Below are 11,754 nucleotides of genomic sequence, written 5' to 3'. Positions count from 1 at the left end.
CTGATGAGCTCTACAAGGGCTTGGGTGTCCGTGATGCCACCTGGGGTGACCCGCTTAGGCAGAGATCTTTGGATTTTCTTAGTAACTAATTGGACCTGGATATCCCACAATCGGACTCTAACCCTAAGGCATATATGATGATTTCGCATCATGGACATCTGGAACGTCCGTTGTCCTAATCCAGTAGTCCAGATTAGGCCGCATGCCAGCTACTACAAAGCCAGCGTTTGTCACACTCCCACAAAGGAAGCTTTTTTTTTTCTTTGACAGAGCTACTTTGAATGGAAAGTGCTTTCCTAAGAAAGGAAGTATGAACCATTTTTTACAGGGAAACTGCTCTTTTGCATTTATTATGTGGGTCTCATCGTATATTTCTTATGCTTGTTTCACCGTTTGTAGGAAATAGAACCTATTTTCTGTGAAAGAGACACCTTTTGATAGGAAAGGGCACGAAACAAACGCCGAATGTCTAAGTCAAACGGTTTCATTTAACTGTACCAGAGATACATGCGCCACATGCTCATGGTATCACTCCTTAGTAAAATGACCAAAACATCCTCCAATTTTCTCCGGAAACACCTACGGTCGATTGATAATCACCGGGAGGGACGGCCGGAGCTCTCTCTCTCTCTCTCTCGTCACCATGTTCGCGACGGCAGCGAGAAATGCGAGCAAACGCCTCTTCGAGATCCGTCGATCGTTGATCCAGCCTCCCCACGCCTCTCGTTCCTTCTCGACCGCACTGAACTACGTGAGCCCTTCACTCATCCCTCCGTTTCTCTCTCTCTTCTCGTTTCTCCCACTCTTTGCATTGAAAAAATTTGTGGGTATCTATTAATTCGCTCTTTTTTGGCAGCATATAGACTCTCCAGATAACAATCCCGACATCCCTTGGGATTTCACGGATGCCAACAAGGAGAGGGTGATCGATCCTATCCCTTTTCTTTCTATCTATTGGTCATTTGTATTGGTTTCTTAATCCAAATTTAATTTTTTGATGCAATTCATTGTTTGGGCTTTGGACGTTTAAGTTACTGATTTCACGATTGGATTGAAAAAAAATCTGATTTTTCTTTTTTATGGTGCTCCAAGTTTTTCTACTTGAGTGGAAGTGTGTACGTGTAATTGGGTTTGTGGATTGTTTTGAAAAGATTGGAGAGTGATGTGTATGCGATATTGGCTTTGGTATGGTGGGTTTTCTGTATGGTTGGTTCACTGGTGATTTTGTTTGTTGGGATTTTCAAGTGGTTCTTAGTTATTTGCTCTTCCATAATCTGCGAATTTTCACTGGTAACTGATAGTTGTTCCCATGAAATTATGGCGAATAATGGTTACATTTATGCAATGGCAAGTTGTATCTGTACCAATTGTGTGATTGTATGAAATGTGATCAGTAATAGGAACATGTGCCATGGTTTTGATTAAAAGAAAAAAATGTTTCATCTGATTCTTTCCTCTTGTGAATATACACTTATTGAAAGATCGCCAGGAACGTTTAGGAACTTGTAGGAAATCAGATTTCACTAAGGAATAATAATGCACACTAAGAATTGTTCGCTGTACGGACTTGAGCTAGTTTCATTATTATGATGGAATTATAAATATGTTTTAGAAAGAGATATTGAATATGTATGATTCTGGATATACACGCCCTGGGAGAGGATTCAAATCTCCCAAATTTTTAATGCCCGATTTAAGTTTTACTAGTATTACAACATTCCATAACAATGTATGCATAATCTAGGAAATTTATGGTTATTGGAGCTCTAGGTTCAGTGCCACTATTAAGAGTGAAAATTCCCTGTCGATTTCACATACCCCAGATCCTTGACTTATGGATGTTGCAGAACTTTTTGTGGGGTACTTTTTGGTTCTCAATGCTCTTTGAGTCCTCTGCACCTTTCCACTGATTAAATCTTTGTTTTCCTTGTTATGTCTAAAGTTGTACATGCACTACTTAAGCCCACAAAGGGCATGCAAATTGGAAAAGGGACCATCCCCACCATTGAGCTTGGAAAGATTAACTGATAATTATTAACTACTTATAAATGATTGATAACAAGATCATACATATTTTACATATTTCACATTTTAATAAAACTGATAACCTAGAATATATATTTTCAAGTTATCGGCACATCCTTTTCACAAACTTCTTTCCTGTCTATGTGATATTTTAGCAGGATTATAATTGGGAACTACCAATTATGTGTAAAAATCAATTATTTAAATTGATATGGACATCACATATGTGCTTAGTGCGGATGCGGTACGGGTACGGGTGTGGATGCAGAGATGCGGCACTTTAAAAAAACTTGGGTGCGGGGGTGCGGGGAGGATATATATATATATATATACACATATAGTGTTAACTTAAAACTGTTAAAAAAATTTTATATATATATATATATATATATAAATTTTGTTTTTCTTGATGTAAAAAAAACAAAAAGCAAAATGGATGGACAGACACCTATGTCACATGGACTCTTTTAACAGGGCACCGCACCGGCGTCGCACCCGCACCCAGGCGGGTGCGACACTTCGACACAGCTTCCTTTGTGTTAGGTGAAGTCAACCACACTGAGGTCCATTTCTATCCAAAAGTAGATTCAGTTAACCCTAATCAAATAGATAAAAATTTATTTGATTAGGGTTAACTGAATCTACTTTTGGATAGAAATGGACCTCAGTGTGGTTGACTTCACCTAACACAAAGGAAGCTGTGTCGAAGTGTCGCACCCGCCTGGGTGCGGGTGCGACGCCGGTGCGGTGCCCTGTTAAAAGAGTCCATGTGACATAGGTGTCTGTCCATCCATTTTGCTTTTTGTTTTTTTACATCAAGAAAAATGGTTTTTTACCATTCAAAATATAACAAGTAATGAACACAAAATGAAGGATATAGCTGACATTAATAAAGGCTCAAATTCAATTATAAAGTAGCTAAAAAGAAAAACAACAAAGTGAAGGAGCTCCACCATGTGGATGGTGTCGAGGTTGCGTGTCGGTGTTTGTCATCACCCACAAGCACCATGTTTAAAGATTGTTCCATTTAAATGAGTGTAATCCCTACTAGAGCGCTTGTAGACCAGGTAAAACAGCAAAAATAACATGTCAATAACAATGCTACCCCTTGGTTTAAAGTCAAGAGGCTTTATATGAGACTGGGTCTACCTATGGCTTATTCTTGAAAAACCTGCACAAGTTAGACATTTTTATGCATGATTCAGGTTTGCATGTGTAGAGACTATGTTTGCTAAAATTAGTTTTACTATCTGATGGATGCCAACCAGGTGTAAACCTTGTCTTGGCCAGGGCCTGTTACAAGTACAATGCATTCTGTCTTTGCTTGTTCTGTCTTTTACCTATGAATAGCTTTCTTTTAGGTTAACTCTTGATTATATATTTGTTCCTTCTGCCTTTATATTATCTGTGATGCTAATACTATTGTACTCAGAATGACTGAATGATGGTTATGCTTTCGGTGTGTTGTGAACTCTCTCTCTCTCATACACACACATAAATTAGTTACCAATATTTATTGTGTGATAATGCTGGCAAGGATTCTCCATCGAGAATTTAAAATTAGTGGTTTTTCTCATGAAAAAGACTAAAAGATGAAAAAATTCGAAGACTAATATTTCTCAGATAATGTTGTGATATGGAGATGCTTCCCTTTTTTTTATTTTTTGTTCAGAAACCTATAAATATGTAAATCATTTATTGCATGAATTGCGGACAAAGATTTATGCACACATACATGTGTACATCTTATGCAACAAATTTAATATGTCCTGCATTTCAGATGCATGACATTTGAAATGGGACCAAAATGGGACCTACTAAATCTTGAGAACTCGTGGTTCCTACAAAGCCTATAGGATCTTTTGGTTTGGGAGGTAATCTAATGTGTTGTATTGAGATGCTTGCCTCTTTGTGTATGTTTAAGAGTGTGAATATTTGGATGCATGTTTGCTTACACCTCCAATTAAAGGAACAATGCAGCCTTCCATGGTTTTGCTTGAAGTTATTGCAGCAATATGTTCTTTGTTGCTATTCTGCATGATTGGGAATTCTCTACCTTTCATAAAAGGTTTTGAATGACAGAATATTGGTGTGCTGGCATAATATCCCTTCATAAGGATTGATTGATCACTAAGTCATGATAAGGATTGTTTGAGGATTTGACCAGGATCACTATCTTTTTATGACATTGATAGGAGGATCCTGTAATGTCAACTCTGGATATCCAATTGCAGTATTCAAGCTTATCTATAATCAGGGTGAAGTTTGTGTGTCATCGTAGTTTCATCATATTGATAATTGAACATTGTGAGAGATCTATCACAGTCATTTCTTTTGGAGTCATATCATCGAAAGGGTATCTTAACCTGCATGCTTTATCGTGAGGCACATTTTTGTGTAGTGCTGCTTTGTTCATGGTTTGTATATGGCAAAAATATAGGTGAAAACCATGAAACAGAGCATGATTTTCGGTTCTAGGTTTCCTTTTTTCTGTTTCCTTGAAGTTTTTCCCTCTTTCTCTCTTCATTTGAGTATTACCTGATATTTGATGGGTAATGGATTGCATTGCAATCTGTTTCCTATTCATACTTGACTGGAAATGGCTTTATGGATTTATCGGCTCTGAGTTATTCTTTAAAATTATTTGCAGCTACTGGATCGCCAATTGATCTAATTGTTTTTAAAGTAAGGCAAGAAATTCGAAGTAGAATTTTAGGATGTATTGAGGCCAATAAGAAATTGGACAAAAAACAAAACAAATATATGCAGTTATGTTGATTCCATCTACTGATGGGCATATTCAAAATCCCTACTTTAGGATTGTTGGTTTTTGTGACTTCTTACTTTGACTTAACATGGCTTGATTCTTATATTGTTTTTTCTTTAAAGAGTAGACTTCATGCATCATGCGACCAATTCTTTCTATGAATATGATAGGTCAATGAGATATTGTCACATTATCCTTCCAATTACAAGAGATCTGCTGTTATCCCGCTACTAGATCTTGCACAGCAGCAACATGGAGGCTGGTTACCAGTATCAGCCATGAACACAGTATGTTGGTAGACAAATCTTGACATGGGCTTTTTGACATCTTTTTTTCTGCAATATTTGTGTAAGACATGATTCACCTGTACTGTAGCGTTTGTCTTTTTAGCACAAGGAATTGTTGAATTTGTTTTAGTGGCTTGTGATTCTTTTGCTTCTGCAATTCGTAAATGTAAAAATGGAATATGGAAAAAAAATTGTTGGATTGCATAATTTTTCAAATGTTATGCCTATTTTTGGGATTAAAGAAAAAAGGGTTTATTTCAACCTTGGATAACCACTAAAGAATATTTTAGCTTCATTAATAGCAAGGATATGTACAGTGCAATATTATTGGGAGTGAAATATCATAATTCTACATTTGCCTGCATAAGCAGAAGACAGTTAAAATGATCAAGTTCCTAAACATTTAACTGTGCCATAATGGAAGAACGTTGCTCCAAAACTTCAACTCAAAATTCCTTTAGGTTGTTACTGGAACAGGTGAAAATACTGGTTCAAACTTTTTCTCACAGCAGCAGAAGAAAGTCTCAAAAAATGGGCAAACTTTTTCACATGAGCAGAGGGATCTGAAAATTTTTGATATTCAGTTGGGTGAAATTTTGAGCAACAAAACAACTGTAGTTTTCATAAAACTGATTTGGACCCTTAAACACTTCATAGCTTCCATGATAGTAACATGAAGTTGCACAGGTTTGTCAGCATGTATGGTAATTTCTCTTAGAGATATTCCTATGCTATGCTTAAGAAAGCAAGTGAATGTCCAATTTCAGTTCAAACTAAAGAAATAAGAAATACTATTGACTGTGTGGGGTGGCACCAATCCAGAGAATCTAGAACACATTCTATCTCCCATTTATTGCTGTTAGTGCCTAAGTTCACATGCCATCCATGCGTTGAAGACTTGAGCAGGTGTCTTTTGGTTAAGAACTCTTCAAATTTGAGAAATAGGCTTTCTCTTGTTTAATAGATGGGCTGCAAGACGATTCCAAATAATATCTTTCAAAACCTTCTATCTGGGGAGTAGAATATTTGCTTCTGAGACACAGAGTGATCATCTTGAAAGGATTAAAGAAGCATAATGAAGCTACGGATTGACACACCCTTCCACTTCTTTGTATTGGTGAATTGGAATGGAGCTCTGGTTTGGAATTGGAGCCTAGTGTCTGCCCTAACCCATAATCTTAACTAATCTGACCAGAAAAGACCGTGAATGTTTTATTCAAAAGCTACATTTGCATTTGGAATTCAGACTGCAACAAAGCTATAAAAAAATGATCCATCTAAAATGATTGTTCTCAAAATCTATATACAAGATTGACCAATTTCAACATTAAAAGCGATGATTGTTCATCCAAAAAGGCACTTACTCATCCATGTATACAGTGTAATAATTGGAACTATGGAGGACAAATTACCTACTATGGCCCAAGGTTGAATCAGAATATGTATGTCTCAGAGTCATGACCTACCCTGATTTCAACGATGGACCATATGATGAGAACATAATTACATATTTCATAAAGTTGGACTCCAGCAAAGCCAATTGGACCTATCATGTATCAAATCGATACATAATATATATCTTCCATGTGATTTTTGGGTTATCTAAAAAGGTTGAATCTTTGATAACATAGTCACAAATATCATTCTCAGGAAATTTTTGGCAAGGGAATGTCTCGGGAGATTTGAGAAAAACTTGTTTTTCTTGGGAAAATCTCAGTATATTACAAATTAGTTAGAAACTCAGAAAATATTGTAGGTTAAGTTCAAAATTACAAAAGTTTAATAAGTTTCTATTTCTGTTTGTGTTCAGATTTGTTTTCTTTGTATCTTCTTCTTAATATATAGGTGTTGAGTGCATAAAACACTAGTAATAGCAAGTTCAAAAAGTAGAAAAAGAATAACCCTACATTGACTAGGATGGGAAGGGAGGGATCCTTCTGTCTATTTAAGGAATCCTCCCTCTTTTTTTTTTTACATTGGAAAGGTGTTTGCACAGTTCACATGGTTTTCCCGTTTCAGCGTTGGGAATATGCAAGGCAGAGCGGGCCTTGTAGACATATCTTTGCATATAAGAATTTTGAAAGTGTCAAAGGTACAAAATTACACCTTTAAATACTTTTTTTTCTTCTGTTGTTCATTGTCTAAAATGCGATAAAATTGCGATAATTTCACAAGATATTAAAATCTTGCAACAATATTGGGAAAAATACTTTTTATGAATATATGAAAAAGATATTGTGAGATTTTCAAATTCTCAGCGATATTTGTGACTATGTTTGATGGTCAAGGAGATCTGCTTCATATTTTATGAAGGTGGGCCCATGATATGGCTAAGCAAAACTGGAAGCGCATTTCTTGCACAATGGTTCTCGTGATTGATCCAATTAGCAAGAATATCACAAGGATATTAGACTTCTAAAAATTGCAATATAAAGTATAGAAAACCTCATAGTTCACTCTGGCAGATTTCCAAGAGATTAGAGATAACTAGGGGAAGAAAATAATCTGAGGTCATCCTGTAGACATCAATCATATGCTTGTCTTTGGAGACTGCTTGAATAATATAATAAGGATTCTTTGGCAGTTGCACAACATGGTTGCAATTTGAACAGAAGAGACAGTTGAAAGTATGGCAAGGTTATAATGACTAAATTTCCCTCAACATCTTGGTATGGTATGAATAAATACTATTCAACACCTAAAAAGCATAATGATATTTTTCTTAAGGATAACGGATCATATAGCCAATGTTCTTTCTATGTGATTAAAGGAAGGATATCTGTCTCCATATGTAAGATGCTCTTTTTGTTTTTCTTTACAAAGCAAATTGCATAGACATTCTTCTGTCCTTTTCATTTTTTGTCTATCAAATCATGCATATCTAGTGACTTCGTTTCTTTGGATTGTTTTTTCTTTCTTGGACTGAGCATATTGGGTCCTTACTATTTTGGTTGATCCAGATTGCTAAGATTATTGAAGTTGCTCCTATTCGAGTGTATGAGGTCGCCACATTCTACTCCATGTTCAACCGTTCCAAGGTTGCTGCATTGATCGCCATCGTCCTTGCTCTTGTTTCTCATAAACATAATAATCCGGGCTAATTCCTTAACTATTTGCATGTTACCTGTTAGAGAGAGAGAGCATGTGTTCACACTGTTTTAGTGTCTTACATGACTCAATTGGAATAGTTTACTTTTTCTATGGATCATGTAGGTTGGTAGATATCACCTTTTAGTGTGCGGCACAACTCCATGTATGATACGTGGTTCACGTGAAATAGAAGAAGCATTACTGAAACACCTCGGTGTGAAGCTCAATGGTGGGGATTTTTAATGGTAGAATTTGTAACTCTTTTTTATATATCACTTGTAGTTAATGTCTTTAGTTTCATTAATGCAATGACTATAAATGACAATGATGAAGATCATGGATCTGATAATGATTTGGTGAATTCTTCAAGTAATTTGAAAGTAAGAGGTATTTCATCAATTAACTCATCCATTACATTGTGCTGCAGAGGTAACAAAGGATGGCTTGTTCTCTGTTGGGGAAATGGAATGTATGGTACGACACCCATCCTTATTACCCTTTCATAGATTTGAATAGGTTGTTTCAGTTTAATCTATATGTGGAAGTGGGCATCTATTGTCTGTGTATTTGGGAATGATTAAAGCTGCATCTCCTGGTTTCCTACTTTGGACCCTGTGTCACGTGGACTTGGGTGCAGATGTAGGGCGCAACATGAAAACACTTGAACACACACACACACACACACACACTTATATATATGAGAAAGGGGATGGTCCACCCATTGTCCTCCCGTTCAAAATATGTATATTAGATATGTTTTTTCGCAAATCGGACCATATAGATGTGGTCTCCATGGTTGAATACATATGATTAGACTCTTGGATCAAAGTTTTTCGATGTGGAGGTAAGATTTTGTAACATGAAAAATTTCAGAAATTTCAAAACCATTCATTTTTAGATCCTTGTAAAATCTTATCTACACTTCAAAAAAGTTTGATCCAAGAGTCTATTCATATGTTTTCAACCATGGAGATCACATCCATATTGTCTGATTTGCCAAAAACCATATATAACATACATATTTTTAAGGGAGGGCAAGGGATTGGACCATTTAGTGGGTGCCTTATATATATATATATATATATATATATATATAGAGAGAGAGAGAGAGAGAGAGAGAGAGAGAGAGAGAGATGGTTAGGCTCCCTTTTTTCGTTAGGTCTTGTTAGGCCCCTTCAAAAATCATAGTTTTAAGTGTTTTATGATAGATCTGAACTGTTAGATATGTTTATCATTGCTTATTAATTAAGAAACAAGCTTTTTTTTAGATTGATTTGATGTAAAAATATGAATTATCATCAAAATTTTGTACAATATCAACCATTCATTTTTTTGCCTCTTTAAAATACACGTCTAAGCATAAAGTTGCTTAAGCAAAACTATGATTTTTGAAGGGGCCTAATGAGACCTAACAAAAAAAGGGAGCATAACCATCCCACTACTCATATATATATATATATATATATATATATATATATATATATATATATATATATATATATATATATATATATATATATAGGTGGTTCTGTACCACGTATAGAACTAAGTACTAATTACCAAAAAGAAAAAAGTAGATCCAAGCTACAAAACATGTCAAGTAAGGTTGGGAAACAGGCCAAGCTGCTCGTGGTTTGGCTCGGTTTGACTCTCCATGAACTCGTTCGTATTCAGTTCATGTAGCTGGCGAGCCGAGTCATGAGCAGCTTGTTAACAAAAAATGAGCTGAGCACGAACAAAGGGTGCTCGGCTCGGTTCAGCTCATGTATGCTCACAAGATTATAATATATGAAATTATAGTGTAACATCTATCATAAATAGGTAGCTTTGTGCTATTGGTAAGGACGTATGGCATGTAAACAAGGGGTCTGCAGTTTAAATCTCATTGTTGTCATTGTAAAATACATGTTTTTTTTTAACGAGCCAGCTCGTAGCTCAGCTCAGTTAACTCAAGCTCGGCTTGTCTAGCTACAAACACGAGCCAAGCGGAGCACAGCTCGTTTACCAGCCCTACGACTAAGTAAATGGAAAAAGTGCAATTGAAACTTAAATGAAAATGCAAGATTTACACTCTGACAAACATTGACTGAGTCTAAAATTTGGACATTTGTGGACAAGTGTGCGTTGAACACAACCATTACAGTGTTAGTATACTTGGCCCCACCCAGGTTTGTACTATGTTGCACTGTGTTTAAATGAGTACTTTGGCATTTTAGAAGTACCAACATGCACTCAACACATTATTGGCTATATCTGGCCAAAACACAGTTGTACATTGCTGAACTGTGTGGACGCAACCTCGTGCGGGGTGGCCCTTTTAGTAATACCCATGTTACATTGGGCCACAACCTGTGGCCATATAGCATACCTGGGTCTATATGGCTAAAATGATCTACCATGGCATATCGTAGTCTTGGCCACTCATTCAACATGACCAATGATAACTTATCAATTATTATAGAAAGATGTATTTGCTATGAAACAAAAGATGTTTGATTCCATGAGAATTTTTTGGCACTATTTTTTTACCATATACTTTGAACCATCATTGTTGCTTCTCCACAGGGATGCTGTGTGAACGCTCCAATGATCGCTGTTGCCGACTACTCCAAGGGTTCAGAAGTATACACATACAACTATTATGTATGCCACTTCTCATTTGCTTTAACATGATAATTGAGTACATGGATATATTATAATACCTGAGGATCTCTAATTGTATGTGCAGGAAGACCTCACACCCAAACTAGTTATTGAGATCGTTGAGATGCTGAGAAAGGGAGAAACTCCACGAGTAAGTATTTAGACATTCTAGACCTTGTTTAGAGTGCTTCTATTTTAAAAATATTCTTATGTTAAATTTTGTCTTTGTTTTAACATGACTCTTGGTTTGTCTTTCAGTTTCTAGCTTAAATATAACAATATACGTTTCAATGAGGTTTAATTCTTTCTTTTTCTTTGTTTCAGGTCGGTACACAGAACCCAGAGCGTATCAGGAGTGGTCCAGTAGGAGGCAATACAACTTTGCTTGGAGTGCCAAAGCCACCACCATGTCGGGACCTTGATGCCTGTTGAATGTGCAGCAGGTTGCTTTTCAAAATAAATGTGAGAGCTTGGTGTATGATGATGATAAACAGGGCCCATTTCTTGAAAACTTATTTTATAAAGAGGATCTCTGACAGAAATGTTGTGTTCAGAGATCAAAATTTGTATCACCTCTCATATTCTGTTCAGAGATGTTCTAATTCCTCATATGGAAAGACTAGATTCAAATATATTAGCTTTTTGAATCGCTAAGTTGATATCTGAAATTTGCTGCTTTGGACATTCGGGACACTGAAAATGAAATACATCTATTAGTTTTTGTATTATTTTCATGTCACTCATAATTCCAGTATTGGTTGATTAATTCTCATCAAGGGTTTGTGCTGTGGCTAGTGTTAAGAAATTGGAGCTTTTTTGGTTTGGGCTTACCTGGTGCAGCTTTTTACCTTGCAAGATTTTGACCTGATCAGGTATTCAACTGAAAATGCATAGGATGGTAAAGCATATGACTCTTTCCCATCTAAGCATCCTTAATCTTTA

General features: G+C 36.2%; 1 protein-coding gene across 1 annotated transcript; it reads left to right on the top strand.

Moving 5' to 3' along the window:
* Positions 1 to 597: 597 nt before the first annotated feature.
* Positions 598 to 11,496, top strand: LOC149831529 (NADH dehydrogenase [ubiquinone] flavoprotein 2, mitochondrial-like). Its single transcript, XM_090012112.1, has 9 exons — positions 598 to 751; positions 857 to 922; positions 4,963 to 5,079; positions 8,040 to 8,117; positions 8,293 to 8,398; positions 8,597 to 8,643; positions 10,735 to 10,812; positions 10,898 to 10,963; positions 11,137 to 11,496. Exons 1-9 carry the CDS (start codon positions 644 to 646, stop codon positions 11,242 to 11,244), a joined length of 774 nt encoding a protein of 257 aa, XP_089868238.1. The 5' UTR covers positions 598 to 643; the 3' UTR covers positions 11,245 to 11,496.
* The last annotated feature ends 258 nt before the right edge of the window (positions 11,497 to 11,754 follow it).

This window comes from Nuphar pumila, chromosome 7 (genome assembly GCF_984573655.1).
Source record: "Nuphar pumila chromosome 7, dmNupPumi1.hap1.1, whole genome shotgun sequence".
Classification (NCBI taxonomy): Eukaryota; Viridiplantae; Streptophyta; class Magnoliopsida; order Nymphaeales; family Nymphaeaceae; genus Nuphar; species Nuphar pumila.
Note: the sequence above shows the minus strand (reverse complement) of the source record. Positions and strands in the feature narration are given on the sequence as shown.